The sequence below is a fragment of the Mustela putorius genome, unplaced genomic scaffold (assembly GCF_011764305.1).
Source record: "Mustela putorius furo isolate JIRA1106 unplaced genomic scaffold, ASM1176430v1.1 tig00003834_pilon_pilon_pilon, whole genome shotgun sequence".
In the NCBI taxonomy this organism is placed as follows: Eukaryota; Metazoa; Chordata; class Mammalia; order Carnivora; family Mustelidae; genus Mustela; species Mustela putorius.
The window spans coordinates 98,861,079-98,883,126 of NW_025421987.1; the positions used below are offsets into that span (position 1 = coordinate 98,861,079).

At 46.0% G+C, this 22,048-nt stretch overlaps 1 protein-coding gene across 3 annotated transcripts in view; it reads left to right on the top strand.

Moving 5' to 3' along the window:
- Positions 1 to 22,048, top strand: part of MYLK (myosin light chain kinase) — a 180,551-nt gene that overhangs the window by 765 nt on the left and 157,738 nt on the right. For all 3 annotated transcript variants that reach the window (XM_004745429.3, XM_045088817.1, XM_004745432.3), the window contains exon 2: positions 3,955 to 4,122. In XM_004745429.3, coding sequence (XP_004745486.2) covers positions 3,955 to 4,122 — 168 coding nt within the window. The remainder of the gene's footprint in view (positions 1 to 3,954; positions 4,123 to 22,048) is intronic.

Below are 22,048 nucleotides of genomic sequence, written 5' to 3' on the forward strand. Positions count from 1 at the left end.
GTCAAGTTAACTTAGGGCTGCTTTGGATGATTAACAAATTATGTTACTTGCGAAAACCTTATTTGGAGGTGAGCTTTGGCCCGAGCATTGTCTGTAGAGGGCTGCTTCCAGCTCTCTTGGACCTCCGTCTTCCATTTTTTTCTCCTTTTAATTCTCCGTCCTTTGATCTGCATTTAACTGGTATTGATTGAATGAACCGCCAAGCTGCGTGTGTTTCCAGCCACTGAGCCCGGCTCTGCCAGTAGAGAAATTACGGCGAAAGATACCTCGCCCCTCTCGTGTTCTTGACTGGAATGTGGTCATCAGGCTGGACAAGAGATTAGAAGGGAATAAGGATGGTTTGGTTTGATTTATTGTTACTATTATTATTTTACAGATTTTATTTTTTAGTAATCTCTACACCCAATATGGGGGTTTGAACTCGTAACCCCAGCATCAAGAGTCACACGCTCCACTTACTGAGCCAGTCAGGCACCCCTAATTTATTATTATTTTTTGACAAACATCTCAGTTATGTCAGTAACCATTACTTGCCAGTGTGGATGGATTCTGTTTATGCTGCTGATGGCAGTGGGCGGGGCGATGGGCTGAGCGAAGCTGTTTGGTGTCTCTGGCCAGCCTGGGCCTGGGCTTTGGTCCTGCTCGCCTGATAGTTAACTTACTACCCCCGAAACCACCTTGTGGGGGACTGGATGTCTCCTGGCTGGATTGACTTGCCTGTTCCTTTTCTACCCGTGAAGCCAGACCTCCCCTGAGGGTAGATGACTTCTGTTTTTTGTATTCTTGAAGCCAAGTACTTTCCCTTTGATGCTAGCTAGCATCCAGGACCTTTGGGAGATTTAGACAGACCTCAGATGATCTTGGATGGGGGTGGTATGCAGAGAGGGTCCTGAGGCTGATGTCGCTACTTCTAGTTTTCGGCTAGAAAGCAGAGGGGGAAGAGTCTTGTGTCTTTCAAACCCAAGTCTAAGGGCAGAAGCGGAGGCCCATTGCCTCTCCCCCATCCTCTGTGAAACTCCTAAGCCTCCGCCTGTTTTATCTCCCTTGACTGGGGACAGTAAGAAATGCCTCTAGGAGGCCTACAGGGTAGGACAGGGGTCAGACTTTGTTTTGGTTTCTACTTCTTAGCTCTGTGACCTTGGACAGGTGTTATCTCTGAGCTTCAGTGTTGTCATTTGTGAGAGGAGCATAGTCAGAAATGCCTTGCAGGACTGTGGGGACTGCCCTCAGTCAGTTGTGCTGCTATAACAGACGCCACGGTGCTGAGGGAGGCTGCTGTGGGCCTCAGGCCTGCCTTCCCTGCCTCCTCACGGAGTTCGGCCATCTGCTTCTCACTGCTGGTCACAGTAATTCCGTTCAGATCCCCTTGCCCTGAAGGTGATGGGGCTGAACTGGGCTCCTTGCTGTCCTTGGTGAAGAGGGCCTGTGTCCTCCTGCAGGGTGGGGAGACCAGCTTCTCTTTGGGAATGGAATGATGACAGTGTTGATTGGCTACTACTGATTGAACCCCTTTCACGCTGTGTTGTGTATTTTGTATGGGTTCTCACTCAGATCCTCCCTGCAGCCTTCTGAGGCTGAGGTTATCACCCCCATTTTACAGAAAAGGAAACCGAGGCCAAGAGACTGGAAGTACCTTGTGGCTCATGGCTGGATCTGTGGCAGGGTCTGAGCCTCATGTTTCCTGCCCTCACTCTGAGCCCACCCCGTGCTGAGTGTCTCTATGGCACTGGAGGAGGCCAAAGGGAGCAGAGTTCCCTCGAGGGTATGGTCCTGGCCGTTCTGCAGGATTTGAGAACCCCATTCCTTCCCTACTACCAGGCTACCACACTTGCCACACACATATGATTATTCACTGCTGCATCTCAAACATCTAGCCTGGCATATGATCAGTGTTCAAGAAATCTATTTTAATTGAGTGAATGAGTGTATCCTGATTTTTTCCATTAAAATATCATGATGGGGACGCCTGGGTGGCTCTGTTGGTTGGACGACTGCCTTCGGCTCAGGTCACAATCCCGGAGATCGAGTCCCGCATCAGGCTCCCGGCTCCATGGGGAGTCTGCTTCTCCCTCTGACCTTCTCCTCGCTCATGCTCTCTCTCAGTGTCTCTCTCTCAAATAAATAAAATCTTCAAAAAAAAAAATAATCATGATGACTTTAAAATGATTGTGCAAACATACACAAACACATACACATAAACCAGTGATCGAAATATGGCAAGATGATAATTGTTGGAGTTGGGCAATGGATACTTAAGGTGCTTGTTTTATCATTCTTTCTGTTTTTCTGTATGTTTGAAATTTTCCATAATAAGATTTATTTTGAATTTAAAATTTCTATATCAATTCCTATCATTATTCTCCTTGTAAACATACACTTGAATAGCTCCACTGTGTTCCACTAGTTCTCACTGTTAGACACTTGGCTGGGCCTTTCTTTCTGTTTCTACTTCCTAGGATTATTTTTCTATTTCTTCTGCTATAAATAATGTGATTAGCCTCCTTAGATATAAATTTTATGCTGCATCTCTGATTTCTCCCCTAAATAATACATTGCTGGGGCGCCTGGGTGGCTCAGTCAGTTGAGTGTCTGCCTTTGGCTCAGGTCATGATCCCAGGGTCCTGGGATCGAGTCCCACATCAGTCTCCTTGCTCAGCAGGGAGCTTACTTCTCCCTCTCCCTCCATGCTCCCCCCTGCTCATTCTCTTTCTCTTCCTCAAATTTTTAAAAAAAAAAAAAATTGCTAAATGTAGGATTTCTGGGAGGAGAGATGGATTTTTTTTCCCAGAATCTCTTTGCCAAATTGCTTTCCAGAGAGATCACACCAACTGATATGCACCCAACCCCCAGGCAAGCATGCCACCTTACCACAGTCTTACTGACATTTTATGTTATCTTTTTAAATCAGTGTGGTCAGTTTTTTAGAAAAGATAATGGCTTGTTCTGACTTTGTACTCTCGGATTCTCACGAAGTCCCGGCCATGTCCCTTTGTTTAGAGGCCATTCGTCAGTCTTCGGTGAACTGCTCTAGCCATGGCCTCTGTGCATCTATCTGCGGGGCTGTTTCCTTCTTAGTTGTGAAGTATTCTCGTCCTTTGTTTTTGCTGCAAACGCTTTATCCCATCCATCTTTCAGTGCTGTTGATAGTATGTTTTGACCTGCAGAAAACCTCAGTTTTACATGTAAATGTGCAGGCTCCCTCGCTGGCTCCTCTGCCCTCACAACCCTTTGCCACCAGCCAGCTCTGACTGTTTACAGGAGGCAGGAGGGCCCCTCGTTAGGAATAGGAGCTCTGGCGCTGGCTGCCTGGGTTCAAGTGCCAGTTCTGGCCCCTACTAAATGCCGTGACCTTGACCAAATTTCTTAATCTTGCTGTGACTGATCCATAAAATGGGGATGATGAGATTAACTGTCTCCTAATGTTTATATGAGGAGCAAATGAGCTGTTGTTTACACGTGCTTAGAATAGTTCCTGGGGAATAGGAAGTTCTACAGAAGTTTTGCTTATATTGTTATCTACTGCTGTGAACCTGTGAGTCTTATCACTTGGAAAAGATTTTGCTTGCATGGCTAATACCTTACCAGCCAAAGAGAAATCTGGGTTTGTCAGACAGAGGCATACCCTGTTACAAAACAGACTAATTGCATGCCCCTGACACCACTGTTGCACTGTGAGTAAGACGTGGTCCCTAGTCTTGAGGTGGTCCAGCCTCCCAAGTGGTGGCTGTGGGTGTCCACTGACTGTCTGGGATCTGACCACCCGGCTTCTCTCATCTCTGCGTCTGTTCCCAGCCTTGACCTCCCTATGAGACTCTGGCTTTCATTAGCAGAGAAGGGATTTGTTGGAAAGTTGGGGAAGGAGGAGCTTCCCAAATGCACCGGGAATGCTGGCCATGCACAGGGATGAGGGCGGCACTTTGTCTCGTCTGACCTGGTCTTCCTTCCTGTTTGCAGACCATGGGGGATGTGAAGCTGGCTGCCTCAACACAGGTTTCTAAAGCTTCCATCAGTGTGGATCACTCGAGAGCCGGTTCCGTGCCCCTGACCGAGGCCCCTGCTTTCATTGTGCCCCCTCGGAACCTCTGCATCAGAGAAGGAGCCACCGCCAAGTTCGAAGGGAGGGTAAGAAGCATGGCCGGAGGGGAGGTCTGGAGAGGAGATGGGGCAGGGTCATCCCTGCTTTGGCACCCCTTTCCCTGGCAGGCTGGATCTTGTGGAAGCCTGGTTTTCTTCGGACCTACACATAGAGGGACTATCTATCAGTTTCCCTGACTTGTTTGGTTTATGGTGACTTTGGTCAGTGTTGGAGAACTTGGGGGTGGAACAGGGCTGTTAACATAGGTCATGTTCTGGGTAAGTGCTGTCTAATTGTAGAAGATGACACGGTCTGGTGGCAGGTTGGGTGGACATATGTGCCCTCCAATCTGGACAGCTGAGAACACACTGTCATTTTTCTTTCACTTCCACCCTCCAAGGAGCGTATCATCAACTAGCCCTCTCGTGTATCCCCCTTGGCATATTCAGAGTAGTGCAGTGGGAGGTGGGACCCCTTGTCCATTCAGTCACTCGAGCTAACGAATACTAGTCTTGTGCTCTTACCCAGCCTCCATTTCTTCTTCTGCAAATTGGGCCTGGTGATCCCTTGTCTACCTCATGCTAGAAAGGAGGAGAGGAAGACAGGGACATGGAAGAACAGCTGTAAGAATACTGAGGTTAGGCCCACGTGGAGAGGCTTGTTGCGAGCTGCTGTTCAGGTTACCGGGAAGTCACGTCGTCAGCTTGACGTGGAGAGGCACTTGGACGTGAAGGACATTTGCGAGTATTATTTGTCCGGGGGTATACATGGGGGACCTACCCTAGGAAGCACTATAGAGGCTAGGTGGTGTTATGAATCTACAGTTGAAGAGCAGGCCCCTGCCCGAGTACAGAAGCAAGGGCTCAAGCACACCCCTTATCCAAGATGGCGCTGGGCCTTGCCTTTGTTGAAGCACCCGGTTTGGCCTTGTGTGGGATGGCCCTCGCCATCAGGAGAGTGCAGGGCCTCACTGTGGTACATGCTCCACATGGTCCTGTAGTGAGGGCTGTTGGCCAGCAGGGCTGACGTAACAGTCCTTGTCACACCTTCCCCCAGAAGAAGATGGTGGGGAATGTTGGTAACGCTGCTGAGGGGTCTCTGTCCTCTTTTAGGGCCCTGCCAGAATGAGGGCTCCTTTCTGTTGCCCTGACTATGGTCCCACATTCCTGCAGCTGGCAGGAAAGGAGCAGCAGAAAAATTCCTGAGGACTTAGAAATGGCTTACACCATGGGAAGGAGTGGCCTAGTGATACAAGCTGTGGTTTGGATGCACACTAAGAAGACTGCTGAGGGAGAGAAGCCAGCCCATAAGGTCACACACTGAATGTCTCCATGGGTATGAGATGTCCAGAGCAGGCAAAGCTATCGTAGATTTGTGGTTGCAGGGCCAGGGAGGAGGCATGGGGCCTGACCACTAATGGCTGGAGGGCTCCCCCTGGGGATGATGGAGATGTTCTGGAATGAGATGGTGACGGTGGCCGGACCACTCTGTGAAGGTGTTATACAACACTGACTTTATACTTAAAAGATAAAATATTAAAAATGAACTTGAAAAATGGCTTAGCAAAACTGATCTCATCTCCAGTACCTTCCCTCCTGCCCTACTGTCTTGGGGAGATGAACTCCATCTCGAATTCTGGCAGACATGGGGAGGAATAGAGGACTTAGCTTCCTCTGTAGCATGGTGCTGCTTCTGCTTCCTTTGCTGCCTTTGGAGGTCACGAAGGGACCATGCCCTTGAGTTATTTGCTCTGGAATCTTGTAGAATGAGCGTTGGCCCAGGCATCAGCACACTGAGCTCTCTGTAGCTCGGCCACCCTCCCAGTGGCTTCACACCTTCCATGGACCTGGGTTTACTTCTCTGAGAAGACACAACTCATGGCTTCTGTATTTCTGGCCTTTGGGAATGTGAAAAGGAAGAGGCTGTCCTCGAAAGTGCTCTTAAACGAGCATGCCACAAGTGTGTGTGATCACCATAGCAAAGGGCACAGAAAGTTGTTTTGCATTAGGGAAGAGCCATCTCAGAAGATTCCAGAATGAGGACACTGGTTGTTTTGCTACCAGAGATGCGGTTGAACAGAAAGTGTTCCTGATCTGATGCCCTCAGAGGAGAGAGGAGTAAGGTGGTGTTCACCTGGAGGGCTTTGAGTGGAAGTTGCTGTTATAAAAGACTGAGCTTTGAACAGGGTTACCCACTGACTCTAGCCAGCAGTTCTCTGCCTCCGATGCTTGGTACCCTTCACTGCTGCAACACTTGACCCTGCCTGCAGCAGACCCATCCCTCCAGGTGCGGTCCTGTTCAGATGCTCGTTCTGCACCAAACCAGCCCTGGTTTTCTGTCACAGCCACCTCAGGCTCTCAGCTCTTCATTAACTGGGCTCCTAGAATCTCTTTTGAACGATTGGCTGCTTAGGCCCAGGCTGGTGGCCACTGCAGCGGGCATAGCCCTCTCTCCTTTGTGGCGACCGCAGGGGCTCTGTCTACTACCTTCTGTAAAGTTGCCACCACCAGCCCAAGTGCTAACACCTGGTGTGGTGGGTCCTGGGGTGTCCCACCTTCTTCTGATCAGGGCAGAAGGACCTGCCCATCACTACAGAGAAATGCCGTGGCTACCAGGATGTGAGAAAGTTAGAAAGGTTTGTTCCTTGCTGCCTTCTGAAGCCAGTAATCGGAAATGAGTTCAAATTTATGCTTTTTGTTTTTATTCCTAAAAGAGATAAAATGGTTGCTGCCCTGCCCTCACTTACTTATTTTACCTATATTTATAGGGTAAGGACTTAATGAACCTTTTCCTCCAATAAAGCCCCTCTTTCTATCAAGAAGACTTGGGAGACATTAAGGTGGGACCATAGGTCACCCTTGTGGTTCATGTCTTGTTCTGAGAATTTTACATCCACACTGAGATGTTCAGTCCCAGTACCTCCCATCCATCAGGGCTTTTCCACTTTATGGCAGACCTTTGGACAGCCAACATGTAACCCGTTACCACTTCCCTTTGCCCTTGACCTGTTCTCTAGAAGCCATTGTAGGGCTTCCCTTCCAGCTAGAGGTGGCTCAGTGACACATTCTGGCTGGTTTCCAGGAATGCTCTTACTTTTCTGATTTAAAAAAAAAAAAAAATCACTGGTACTCTCATGTTCCACCCCTCCTCTGCTTCTTGCCTCGAATGCAGGTATGATGTCTGGTGCTCAACAGCCCTATTAAAACCATGAAGCAAACCAGAACATTGAGGATTGGCTGGGGTGGGCATGGGTTGTGGGCACAGCAGTAGAGGGAACATAATCACTAGCAACTAAGAGACAAAAAAAATCCTAGGACTTAAATACTTTTTTAGATAGGATCTTTGGTTGTGGTTATTCATACAGGAAATTTTACAAAAACGTATTCCTAACTGATAAACTCCCAATGAGATGCCTGTGGAGTTATTGTCTCTTTAATCGATGGAAATAAATAAGGAAGAAGACATAGCACAGAAATGAATGAAAAAACTTTCAGGTCAGACAGAGAAAGGTAAATCCTGTATGATCTCTCTTATATATGGAATCTAAGTGAAAGAAAAAGAAACAACCAAACTCATAGATGCAGGGAATCAGATTGGTTGTTGCCAGAGGTAGGGGTGGGGTGTGGGCAAAATGGAGAAAGGCAGAAAGGTACAAACTTCCAGTTATAAAATAAATAAGTCATGGAGATGTCATGTACAACATGGGGACTGTAGTTAACAATACGCTGTTGTATGTTAAAAAGTTGCTAAGAGTAGATCTTAAAAGTTCTTATTATAAGAAAAAAATTTATCACTGTGTTTTGATGGTTGTTAGATTTAATGTAGTGATCATCTCACATCTTACAATATATACTTAAATAGAATCATTTTATTATATACCCAAACCTAACATAATGTCATAGGTCAGTTATATTGCAATAAAAAAAGAAAAAGAAAAAAAAAACTTCTTTCAGGCCCTTACCAAATCCACCAATAGTGATGAGAGTACCTTACTCTGAGTTGAAGGTGGCCTGGCCCTTAAAGCATTCTAGAAGAATTCATTCCTCCCTGGCTCTGGCCATCTGGCCTGAACTGACAGAGTCTAGGATCTATGAGAGGAAGTCAACCATTTGGGGTTAGGAGGTGAGTTAACATCATGTAACTGTTAATGACATTTTCTATAATGTCATTATAGAAAACCACTATTCAATCAGGGTCTATTGATGTAGCCAAAGCTGCCTACCTTTTAAAATTTTTTCTTGGGTCTGTCAACTGGAGATTATATTTTTAAGAACTCATAAAACTTTGGATCTGTATCTCATCAGTACCACCTCTAGACCCAGGCAACCTGAGCCCACATTCTAGAAACCCCTGTTCCTTCATCTGGCTGTATCTTTACCCCACAGCGGGGATCTATCTGCCTAAAGGTTGTGCCCCCTGGAGCCAAACTATCCCCCAGGTTCTGAGCACTTGGGATCCCAGGATTGTCTACCAAATGGCCCTGAACCCACTCCAATGCCTGTGTGGGCCTCTTTGCATGAGAAGGCCTGCTAGGCCTGAGCAGGGTGGTCTGGGGGCAGCTGTTTGCTTGGGGGAGCAAGACAGTAGATGTAACTCAGATGTGGGGTTCTGTTGTCTGCTCACATGCATAAGGGGACCCCCACAGTGCAGGACACCATGAGGGTGAGAAGAATAGTACGCCAGACTGTGCCACCACAGGTCAGCATCGCTGGGCCCCGGTTCTGGGGCCTCCTTGCTTAATAGCTGGGGCCACACCAATGCCAGGGGCTGATGGAAACTGTTCCACCTTCTGTTGCCCGTAGGGGCGGCTAAAGCACCCATTGGCCGCTTCTCAAAACATCGAGTGAAATAGGAAAGGAGCAAGATGGTGGGGAAATATATTGACATGACTGGAGATTTTTTCCCCTCAACACTGGAATTCATTCTTACCAGAAAAAGCAAACATAGTGATAGGCCCTGGCTGTGCTATAAGTCAAATGAGCTGATACTTCAGTGTCTCTTGAGAAGGCCGGCCCAAATGGGGCTTCCCTCCAGACCGAGGGGCTCGGTGCCTACTGAAGTGGGCTTCACGATGAAGGGCCGGCCCACCTCCTCAGGGGGTCCCTGTTGAAGCCATGGACGGTGGAGGAAGGGAACGGAGAAGACCTGACCCACGAGAGCATGAGTACTTCCTCAGTTCCCATTTAACCAACAGTAGTATCCCTCCCACACTGACTTCTTCCCAGCTCGCTTCTAACTCGGAAGTGCTCAGCCACTGTGAGAAATTCGAGGGCAGTATCTGCTAACTTCGGTGCTTTCTGTCCTCAGGAATCTTGGTGTAGTTCTGGAGGAAAATGCGTGTATGTAAAACAGTAGGATATGACAGTGTATAATTAGAAGCTTGAAATAGTTGAACAAATTGCTTGTACTATAGGAATTTAGAGGAGATTAAGACAGGGTTTGCGGTGGCTTGGAAACCTGTTTCCTGCTTCCTGACTTCTGTCCTTGCGGTTTGTCCTTCCTGTAGTGCAGGTCTGACTAGGCCGCCCCCTGCTTCATGTCCCAGAGCCTTACCCAGGAGTTCTTCAGTGCTGCCTACGAGGCCTTTGCAATCAGCTCCTAGCTGCCCAGCCCTGTCCTGCTCCCCTGCCTTCCTCCCTCTAGCACAGCCAGCCCTAGCCCCGCGCACCCAGCCCGCAGCCCACAAAACGGGGACTTTGTTCTGCTTTCACTTTTGAGGAGAAAGGGAAATAAGAAAAGTATTTTATCTTTCCTCTCCAGCTGGGGGTAGGAATGGGGACAGAGTGTGATAGAAGTAGCCTTTATTGGTGTCCTGTGTGACGTATAACTGTAGTCATTTCATCCTCATGGTAAGGTAGCCTTCTCTCCTTTTTTTTTTTTAATAGAGGAAGAACTGGGGAGCTCAAAATGATTACAGATCATGTTAAGGTTTTGTCAGTAAGTGATAAAGGCAGTACTTTGGGGTCCAAATCTTGTATTTCTTACACTGTAAGTTGCCATCTCTGTCTCATGTCTCATCTGGTTTCTGGAACTCTGTTTGTTACTCATCATCATGCCCTGGGAGTGGCCTGATGCCAGCCGCCTGATGTGTGCTCAGTACATGTTGAGTGCCCCCCAAGAACCAGGTTGGTAGGGTCTAAAGCTCCAGACCTCTTGCCAGTCAAGTTCATAGGGACTTGGTCTTATGCTTCTTATAGGGTCTTAGCTCCCCTTATACCATCCAGTCTCTCTCTGGTCCTTCCAGAGCCCTCACTGCTTACCCACACGCCTGCATCCCTGCCCCCTTCCCTTCCTCAGGCTAGGAAGTTAGCAGATACCGCCCTCGAATTTCTCACAGTGGCTGAGCACTTCCGAGTTAGAAGCGAGCTGGGAAGAAGTCAGTGTGGGAGGGATACTACTGTTGGTTAAATGGGAACTGAGGAAGTACTCATGCTCTCGTGGGTCAGGTCTTCTCCCTCCGTTCCCTTCCTCCACCGTCCACGGCTTCAACAGGGACCCCCTTGCCTTTATCAAGAATGCCCTTTCTCCTCCTCTCCACCTCATCCAGCGTAGGGTCCAAATTCAATTCTGCCTCCTTCAGGCTACTCATCCTTAAGGATGCTTTCTTTCTAAAGCATCTTATTAGAGTACGGAAGAGCCATGGTCATAGGATGTGGAATATTTCCAATAATCATATAAGATTATTTGTGAGTAATAACTACAGGAAAGAGTTGTCTACTTTGGCCTTTTAAAAATCTATTATTTGTTAATTATCTAAAATAATTTTGTTATAAAGAAAAAATGATTTAAATGTTAAACTATTTGTAAAACAAAAATTCAAACAACGTAAACAAGTTCCTTGCCTTGACCCATACTTCGCTCTCCAGAGGTGACCATTGTCTACACTTGGGGTATCCTTCCAGAAATGTTCACATGCACACAGAAGCATGTATCTGCATTTGCTTATATATATATATATATATATATATGCACACAAATGGGCCCATGTACGTATACTGGTCTGCAACTTGGCCTTTTTGCTTCACATCTTTTGGCATTTATTTTTCATATTGGCACATACATCTACGTCATAGATCTAAAGATTTTATTTATTTATCTGACAGGCAGAGATCACAAGTAGGCAGAGAGGCAAGCAGACAGAGAGGGGGAAGCAGGCTCCCCGCTGAGCAGAGAGCCTGATGTGGGGCTCTATCCCAGGACCCTGGGATCATGACCTGAGCTGAAGGCAGAGGCTTTAACCCACTGAGCCACCCAGGTGCCCCTACGTCATAGATCTAAACAGGAACTTTGTAACACTCTGTGCTTCCCTGCTCTGGATTCCTTTAATACTTCCATGTATGACTCATTTTTACTTTGATCAGATTACAGTTTTATCGGTTATTGTTGATTGTCTTTTGCTTCTCTGTGAGAATGAGTTACCCAAGGTCAGGACCTGTATTCTCCAGTAGGAAGGCTGGTAGCCACCCATAGCTATTTCAGTTTAGGTTAAGATTAATTACAATTAAATAAAATTTAAGATTCAGTTCTTCAGCCATGCCATCCCATTTTAAGTGTTCCTTATCCACATGGAGCTGGTAACTACCAGGTTGGGCCACACAGATTATTGAACATTTCTGTCATCACAGAAAGTGCTGTTGGACAAGGATGATCAGGACTACTCTTATATTTAACTCAGTTCCCATAACCCAGAGACCCACAGCCAGAAAGTAGCATTCAATTTGCAATAGAAATAAGACATTAAATTCTTTTTTTAATATAAAAATACTTTTAATTCAAATGAAGTTTTACAAATTTATTTAATCCATCTTATAAATAAACACTTATAACACATAAATAAACGTGTAATCTTTCAGAGATATTTTTGTTGCATTAGTTACAAAGACATATTCAATGTCCCTTTTTTTTTTTTTACAGCTGACTGATTTTCTTTTGCTTTTTTAACTGAAATCCTCATTTCAGAGGTAGAGGTCAGTGATTCATCAGTCTTATATAATACCCAGTGCTCATCACATCACGTGCCCTCCTTAATGCCCATCACCCAGTTACCCCATCCCCCACCAACCTCCCCTCCAGCAACCCTCAGTTTGTTTCCTGTGATTAAGAGTCTCTTACGGTTTGTCTCCCTCTATGATTTCATCTTGTTTTATTTTTCCCTCCCTTCCCCTATGATGCTCTGTTATGTTTCTTAAATTCCACATATGAGTGAAATCATACGGTATTTGTGTTTTCCTGGCTGACTTATTTTGCTTAGCATAAATACTCTATTGTAATGACACATCCACGTCACTGCAAATGGCAAGATTTCATTTTTTTAAAAGATTTTATTTATTTATTTTACAGACAGATCACAAGTAGGCAGAGAGGCAGGCAGAGAGAGAGAGGAGGAAGCAGGCTCCCTGCTGAGTAGAGAGCCTGATGCGGGGCTCGATCCCAGGACCCTGGGATCATGACCTGAGCCAAAGGCAGTGGCTTTAACCCACTGAGCCACCCAGGCACCCCAAGATTTCATTTTTGGGTGGCTGAGTATTATTCCATTGTGTGTGTGTGTGTACATATACCACATCTTCTTTAACCATTCATCAAAACATTAAATTCTTGAGCATTTACTTAGGGTATAAGATTCAATTCAAAGAAAAATGTAATCTCTTGATCAAAGTATCTTTGTCTTCCATTTTTGTTGAAGAGTGGTCATCTTGGTATCTGGGCCAAATTGAAGGGCTCCCAAAGTTTCCCTAGCTGTCCATTCCAGGTAGCTCAGACATTTGCATGGCAAGGAGTCTGGTGGTGGGCTGTAGGGTGTTAGAGAGTTCTGTAGTACTCACCAGGAAAGCAGTAGAATGGAGAATGATAGGACAAGCATTGCAGAAGCTACTACAATTGTTAGCAGGAGGCCACTTCTGGCTCAGGACGTCAGACTCTACAGACTTGCTGACTTCTCCTCCCTCCAAGAATGCCACTGATATGCACATATAAGGTTACAAAGAGAATTGATTTAGAGCTGTACTGAGAACAGGGGAGGGGATGTGAATGGACGAGTGATTTTCTCCCAGCCCTGCCTGCCATCGCATCTGAGGGGTGAGGCTTCAGCAGAAGCAAGAGCCTCATTTGTGAGGTAAAAGCTTGTGGAGACAAAGAGTGGCCTGTAGGACAGAGGTCAGGGTGGTTAAAGGACGTATACTTACTATCCATAAGGAGAAAACTAAAGCTCATGGTATGGATATTCGGATTTCAGAAGAACGTCTTTTTACTTGGCCATCAGGTGAAATGGTTGGCTGTGCTGTCTGCCCAGACATTCTGAGTGAAGCCTGCAGTAGGTGTGTCCCACTCAGGTGCCCTGAGCTTGCATTCGGGTCCCTCATTTGGGGAGACAGGACTATAACCATGGAATGGCAAACTCTCACCCGCTTCCTACATTTGGAAATGAGTTCTTCAGTTACAGATTGTGAACAGTTCACTCACGGCCACCAGAAGTTTGAAGAAAATATTTATACAATATAATATGGCTATGCAGAAAATTGTCCTGTTTTTTTTTTTTTTTTTAAAGATTTTATTTATTTATTTGACAGAGAGAGATCACAAGTAAGCAGAGAGGCAGGCAGAGAGAGAGGAGGAAACAGGCTCCCTGCCGAGCAGAGAGCCCGATGCGGGACTCGATCCCAGGACCCTGAGATCATGACCTGAGCCGAAGGCAGAGGCTTAACCCACTGAGCCACCCAGGCGCCCCAATTGTCCTGTTTTTAAAATCATAGACGAAACTCAAAAGTGTTAGTCATGGTTACAGAACAGGAAGCAAACTCTGTAACCTCTGGAAAACCCAAAGTAAAAGAATGGTGACTGGTAAGGTAGAGGTGGGAAGAGAGAGGAAGAGAAAACTAAGGACGCTAATGTCCTCATCTTACCGGGTATGAGGTGAGGAGAAGCCATCTAAAAGAGATGGACCCAGTGATAAGTCTGAGTCCATGACTTAAAACCATAACGACAGAGGCCAAAAATGGTCAGCCAGACGGCCGTATTCAGCACAGAGATCTTTTGTGTTTGGCCAGCAGTGTTCTTCAAAAATTTGAGCGAAGATGTACAAATGAAAAGCCTACACATGAACACTTCATTTCTGAATGGCTTTGCTCACAAAGTAAGACTTGGTAGTGCTTCCATGTTGGGGACTACCACCTGCGTCTAAGGGAGTCTCTGCCCGCTTGCTATGGTCCTCCCCATTCCTAGTCCTCTCCCAACATACAGCCAAGACTCTGTTGCCAGTTGCGACTGTCTTTTCCCTAGCTATGTTGGTATTAAAAGGGGGAGTGAAAGGTGGGCAGAGAGGACCTCGTGACACTTCTTGTCCCCACCCATTTCTTGTACTTGTGTGTCCTGCCCAGACTCCATAGGCATTTGAATTTGTGATCTGGCCATCAACATCCAATGGAAGATTTAACAATCAAAATAGGACTGGTGGAGGGGTGGGGGGAGGCAGTGTAAGCAAAATTCCTCATCCTTCATAGTGGGAATCTGCTAAATGCTATCTCAATTCCTAAATCAAGAAATAGACACAGTGTTCTATCTAGAATTACAGATAAGAATGATAAGAATAGAAAGATGACTTCAGCAGTTCTATCTGGAGAGTGATACTGTTGCAGGGAGGGGAAAGAAACTTTTTGCCCTCAACTTTCACCTTCTACTTTAGACACATTTTTTTGCTTGAATTTTTAAACAATAGATGGAAATTACTTCTGCAGTTTGTAAAAAGCACAATAAAATTGGCTTGTTATATCTTTTTTTTAAGGTTTTATTTATTTGTCAGAGAGGGAGAGAGAGAGAGAGAGAGAGAGCACGAGCAGGGGAGGGCAGAGAGAGTGGGAGATGGAGAGAAGGCTCTCCATGGAACAGGGAGTCCAACTCAGGACCTGATCCCAGGACCCTAGGATCCTGACCTGAGCCGAAAGCAGACATTTAACCGACTGAATAACCCAGGTGTCCCTGGCTTGGTGTATCTATTTGAGCTTGTGTCCAGATTCCATCTGATAAATGGTCAAAGGTGAATACACAGTTTACTTGAAAAGAAACATAGTCTGGGTGTCAAAAAGTATATAGCTCTACATCAAAATACACTGCATGGCAGTGCAAGCAATTAAACAAATGGAAGTTAAAATATGTGTGTGCCTGAAAACCAGCAACGTAAACAACACCGAGAGCTCACTGTTGGCCTAAGAGGAAACAAGTGGGAGCACCATTTCGCTCAGCCTTTCTGGGGCTCAGACTGGCAGAATGTTACAGGGACAACCAAACCATCGATGTTTTGCCAAGAATTCTGCTTTTAACACCATATTCTACCCGTAATGGAGAAGGAAAATTAATTGGTGCAAAGATGTTCAGAGCACTATTTAAACAAAAAAAGAATGGGTTTTTTGCTCAAACGAAGTTGATTAAATAAACATGTCAATATGGCAGATATTGCATAATCACATACTTGTCTTTTGGGGGAGCAATGTCCATCAGTGGGAATGTGTATGAATGATGCAAAGTGGAAAGAGAAGTGGAGCAAAGACACCATGCACAGTCTGATCCTACCACATAAAAGCATCGACGTGCTCACTGCCTAAAACTGGAAGAGTGTTTGGAACCATGTAAATAGACATCTTTTTGTTGTAAGTTCTTTCAGCGTCTGGAGTTTTTATTTTAAAAATTTATTTATTGACTTATTTTTGAAGGTTTATTTATTCGAGGGAGAGAGAGCATGCGTGTGAGCAAGCATGAGCAGGAGAAGCAGAGGGAGAAGGAGAGAGAATCTCAAGTCAATTATGCACGGAACATGGAACCCCATGGGGACTCGATCTCATGACCCTGAGATCACCAATCTGAGCTGAAACCAACAGTTGGACACTTGCTGGACTGTGCCACCTAGGCGCCCCTAAGTGTCTATATTTTTTTAATTTTACAGTCATAGTTTACTTGTCAGGGAGCAAGAGAAAAGTCTGGTGCTGATGGATGCATCTGTCTCCTTCCTAAGAGGCTTCCTATTAGTTTAACATGGTTCCGATTATCTCGACTGTCTGTTTGAAATGGAAACAAAGGTCTGTGGCAAAATGAGCAATGAGAGATGGAGGGACCAGATCAGGCTCTTTTTACTCTGTGTGTCTATGGTGGCCCGAGGGAGGAGGTATGAAGTGAATGCCAGGCTTGGCATTCATCAGACCCGAGTCATGGGAAACATCAGTATGGCCAGGCAGAGACCGTTTCTGCAGGACCTGAGATGTTCACATTCCTTATAATATGCAACCTCCTTCTAAATTTAATAGTGAAGATGCTGCTTTCTTAAAAATTGACGCACATGAGTCGAGTTCTCTCCGTGTAGCCCAGACACTGGGACTACACAGAAGAATAAAACGGGATCCCCACCAGCAGCAATCTTGCAACTAATGGATTATCAATTTGGTTACAGAAAATTAGACTTTTTCTCTTCTCTGAAGCTTCTTCCAACTCCCTGTGTTTTTTTCCATTGCCACATTCTAGAAGGGTTGTATTCTGCACTCTACAATTTAGAATTTAATTAGATGATTAACATAACATGTTTGGAAAGAACTCTGGACTTGGGTTCTCATTTTTCTGAAGTTGCCTTAAAACTTTAAGCAAACCACGGGGCGCCTGGGTGGCTCAGTGGTTAAGCCGCTGCCTTCGGCTCAGGTCATGATCTCAGGGTCCTGGGATCGAGTCCCACATCGGGCTCTCTGCTCAGCGGGGAGCCTGCTTCCTCCTCTCTCTCTCTCTGCCTGCCTCTCTGCCTACTTGTGATTTCTCTCTGTCAAATAAATAAATAAAATCTTTAAAAAAAAAAAAAAAACTTTAAGCAAACCACTCAGCCTCCCCAAGTCTCAGATTCCTTTGTATCAGATCACAAGTTAGATGTCCACTAAGGCCCTTTGCAGTCTGAAATTCTATGATCCATATACTGTTGGGTGTGTTTCTTACTTCATATGTCAGTTTGTTAAAAACACACTTAAGGGGCGCCTGGGTGGCTCAGTGGGTTAAGCCACTGCTCAGGTCATGATCTCAGGGTCCTGGGATCGAGTCCCGCATCGGGCTCTCTGCTCAGTGGGGAGCCTGCTTCCTCCTCTCTCTCTGCCTGCCTCTCTGCCTGCTTGTCATCTCTCTCTGTCAAATAAATAAATAAAATCTTAAAAAAAAAAAAAAGAATTCTCATGTTTTAAAAAAAAAAAAAGAAGAAGAAGAAGAAAAAAAAATAAAAACACACTTAAGTCCTAGCTCCTGGTGGGTGCCTAGGAAAGAAAGATTATTTGTTCAGTTTATGAATTTTCTCAATTTTAATCTGTTACCTCATTAATGTTCTGCTTTTATTTACGGTAGACTTCAAGTGTTTGAGTTTGATTCATTTAACTCATGTTTTCTTTTTTTTCCTTTTAACTCATGTTTATTGAGCACTTAACTCTGAGCCAGGCACTGTATCAGTTTAGAACAGGAAGTGTTCAAGGAGGCTAGACTCTCATTTGTGAGGTCTGTAGTATTTGTGATCTACAAATCAGGTTAGGAGTTGGACCAAATCATCTTGACAGTTGTTCCCATCTTTTGTTAATTTTTTTTCTAAAGATTTTATTTTTTTTATTTGACAGAGAGAGAGATCACAAGTAGGCAAGAGAGGCAGGCAGAGAGAGAGAGAGAGGGAAGCATGCTCCCTACTGAGCAGAGAGCCCAGATGTGGGGCTCGATCCCAAGACCCTGGGATCACGACCGGAGCTGAAGGCAGAGGCTTAATCTACTGAGCCACCCAAGCACCCCACGTTTTGTTATTTTATTCAGTTCCAACATCTTGGTGTTGAAGTTTTCTTTGTAATTTGTTCTGATCATGTCTTATTAAAGATTTGGGTTTTTTTAGAAGTGGGGTGGGGACAGAAGGAGAGGGAGAGAGAGTCTTAAGTGGATTCCGTGCTGAGAACAAAAGCCAACATGGAGCTCAGTCTCATGACCCTGAGATCAAGACCTGAGCCGAAATTAAGAGTCAGACTCTTAACCGATTGAGCCACCCAAGTGCCCCATAATTACGTCTTACTTTTTAAGTTGGACATACCACATTATAGTAGTTGCAGGTACACATAATGATTCAACATTTAGATATATTATAAAATGATCACTATCATAAGATTAGTTAACATCCATGACCATATGTAGTTACAAGATTATTTTTCTTTTTTTTAAATAAAGATTTCACTTCATTTATTTGACAGATAGAGATCACAAGTAGGCAGAGAGGCAGGCAGAGAGAGAGGGAGGAGGAAGCAGGCTCCCTGCTGAGCAGAGAGCCTGATGTGGGGCTTGATCCCAGGACCCTGGGATCATGACCTGAGCCAGAGGCAGATGCTTTAACCCACTGAGCCACCCAGTCGCCCCAAGATTATTTTTCTTGTGATGAGAACTTTTAAGATCTACTCTCTTAACTTTCAAATAAATAGTGGTATTGTTATTATTATTATTATTATCTTCAGTAGGATCCTTGCCAAGCGTGGAGCCCAGTGTGGGGCTTGAACTCATGACCCTGAGATCAAGACCTGAGTTGTGATGAAGAGTGGGATGCTTTACTGACTGAGCCATCCAATATGGTATTATTAACTGTGTTACCCTGCTGTACATTAATGTAAGACATTACTGTAAGGCAGACACTTAACTGACTGAACCATCCAGGCACCCCGACTCTACTTCTTCCAGGGAACCCTCTTGCTTCTCCTTGTCACTTATGGTCTTCCTTCTGAGTCACCTGAGCCTTTCATGTACATGTCTTATTTATTTTGTAACTGGAAGTTTGCACGTTTTGAATACCTTCACCCACTTCACCCACCTACCACCCCCCGCCTCTGACAACCACCAGTCTGTTTTCTGTATCTATGAGCTTGTTTTTAGATTCTACATATAAATGAGACCCTATGGTATTTGTCTTTCTCTGTCGGACTTACTTCACTTAGCATAATGCCCTCACGGTACACCTGTGTTTTCACAAATGACTGGATTTCCTTCTTTTTCATAGCTGAATAATATTTTCTGATATATTTGGGCCACATTTTCCTTATCCACTCCCCATCAGTGGAACTTCTTAGTTTCCATAATACGTTATACGTTTCTGTAGCATGTTACAGTGCACACTGCCCTTCTGGGTTTCTTAGAGGGTAGAAAGTACTAGTTACTTCAGCTCTCATTTCTAAGCAGCTGGGCAAAAGTAGGCAGAATTAAATGGAGTGACACATATGAACGGAGGCCCAGTGAATCCCAGAGCAGAATGTTCTTAGGGAGACCTACCTGGAAGATTTGGCCAAGTTTCTAACCACCTCGCTTGGGTTAAATCAGCCCGTGCACTATTGGGCAGTAGACCTGAAGAATGCTCCTGCCCTCGGGGCTGGGGTCACCTGCCAGGGCTCCCAGGCCCTCCCCACCCAGCCCCTGCCAGGCTTCATCGGCTGGGAGGTTCTTCTCTGAGCACTTCTCAGCCCAGAAGCCTCCCATGGGTTTGAGTCTGGACTCCCTTCCTGACATTCATTGTTCTCCACAGTGCGGGGTCTGTCCAGTGCTCTTCGTGACTGCCCTAGAACCTGGGTGCCACCATCCCTGAGCAGGTCCTGGGCGTTCGTTGCCTCTCTGACTTGTCGTCTTTCTGCTGTAGTCTGGACTCTGAATCTATAAGAGTGCTCTCCAGACTCTACTCCACTTCTTTAAAAAAAAATTTTTTTTTGAAGATATTATTTATTTTTTTGAGAGAGAATGAGAAAGAGGACAGTGGGAAAGGGAGGGGCACACTCCCCACTGAGCAGAGTCCATCTTGGGGCTTGATCCCAGGACCCATAGATCATGACCTGAGCTGAAGGCGGACACTTAACTGACTGAGCCATCCAGGCGCCCCGACTCTACTTCTTCCAGGGAACCCTCCTGCTTCTCCTTGCCACTTATGGTCTTCCTTCTGAGTCACCTGAGCCTTTCTTAGACTGTGTATCTTTGGCTTTATGTGCTGGTTATTTCTGTGCTTATCACTAGAACGAGAGAGCCCCTTGAGAGTGATTTCTTACTCATGTTTGCATTCTTCACAGCATCTGGGATGGTGCCCTGCCCATGGTAGGTTTTCAGGAACACTTAGATAGATTATAGCTAATAAGGGTGGATTTAAATACACCGGGACACTGCAGTCAGCCTGGTAATGCTCAGATTTCATCCTTTGCAAACGTCTTCTCTTGGCAATTTGCTGGTTGTCATAGGGAACTGGCTTCTCTTAGAGCAAGAGTGATAGTAGGAGGGCTGGACAGTAGGAGGCAAGTGCTGGGGTCTTTGCTTTTAAATCTCTCTAGCCCTGGGCTTTCATTTTCTCATCTATGAACAAGGAGGTTAGACCAGAAGATTCTAAAGCCTCTTTCTGCTGTAAAAATAAAACTTAAATGAGGTTTTAGGGTATGATTCATGGCTTCATGAGTGTGCACTGTGCTCCGTGAAGCTGTGACACTTAGGAAGTCCCACTCCACTGACTGGTTAATTCAGTTGAGGAAACAGGAGTTACAGGTAGGCTGTCTGGTACACCTGGGATGAAAATATGACAGAGAGGACCAAGAGACTGTCCCTACATTCAAGGGATTCACATTCTCAAACAACCGAGGCTGTGCAAACCCAACCCACACGCCCTTGAACACTGGCGTACTGTCTGGGAAGGTAGGAAGTTAGTTCGCCTGTTGCTTGTCACACCTCAGGGCTCCTTCACATTGGATCTGTGTGTCCTGCCGCTGCTAGAGCACTATGGATGGAAAAAGAAGCAGGGGCACAATGACAGGGAATGGACACCTGTGTCCTGACAGAGCTGTCTGAGTGGTGGTAAGGAGGAAACTGGCCCCTGGTGTTCTCTCATCTGCTGGTGCTGAGTCCCTGAGCAACTCCAGAGAGATGCGGGTCCACCCCTCCCCGAAGACTCCAGCAGGGTGTAGGGCAGGCCAGAGGCAGTGGGAGCAGGGTGGGGTGGTGGGGCAGTGTGGGGAGGGGGTGACTATTGAGGGCTGGTGTTTGATATGGCAGGCGCAGGCTTGGGAGGCAGGGTGGCCTGCGTAGTGTGAAGGACTTGGCTCACCCAGCCCCAAACCCTGGCACGCCTGACAGGGGAGTAAAAAAATGAGGCTGGAAGGGTTGGAGCCAGGAAGGCAAGGAAAAGCAAATCAAATCTGGATCCTGATTTAAAAGGCATTAGGCTGAGAGGAGCCAAGCACCTGAACATACTTTCCACAGCCTGTCATGCGGGACTTGTGTCATCTGTGAGCAGCAAGGGGAAGTTGAGGCCGTGGGGTTGGTTGCGGCCCCCACAGCCCGGCTACTCCGGGACAGATGACACCGCACAGAACGCCAGAGGGCGGGGTGACCTGCTAAGGTTATGTCCAGGAAGGAGAGCGGAGACCTCGGTTTCTGGGAGTGAGCGTAATGACCTCATGCCGGTCAGCCCCACACACGTCTGAGGAGCTCTGGCACTGGACTGGTGACTCGCCTGGGACAAAGCTCTTTTATAATAAAATCAAGTGAGTCGCTGCCCCACTTTGACCTCTTCGGTTTCAGCAATCAGGGTGTGGCTGTTTCAACTGCGGGATGAAATCTGGACACCCAGGTGCTGAGGTCAGTGGACACTCCGTGTAGAATTGTTTCTTTCAAGGGGTCCTTCTGAACCCACTGGAGTAAGACCAAGAAATCTGCATCTGACTATACCCACGTCCTCTACAGGTTATTCTTTAAGCCACCAAGGGAGACCACTGCAATCAAAGGTTATGGCTGCAGGCTTCACGACATGTTGGGGAATACATGAGAATGGCCAGAGCCGTGGACAAGGAGGTAGAGTCTTTGGGAAGATGTATCTGATGATCAGGAAGGTGTTCTCTTCATTGATGGACTGCTCGAGCACATGGTTGACTCATATAGTTCAGTGATCTGCTGACAGAGATTTGCTCTGTGTTTGCTAAGGTG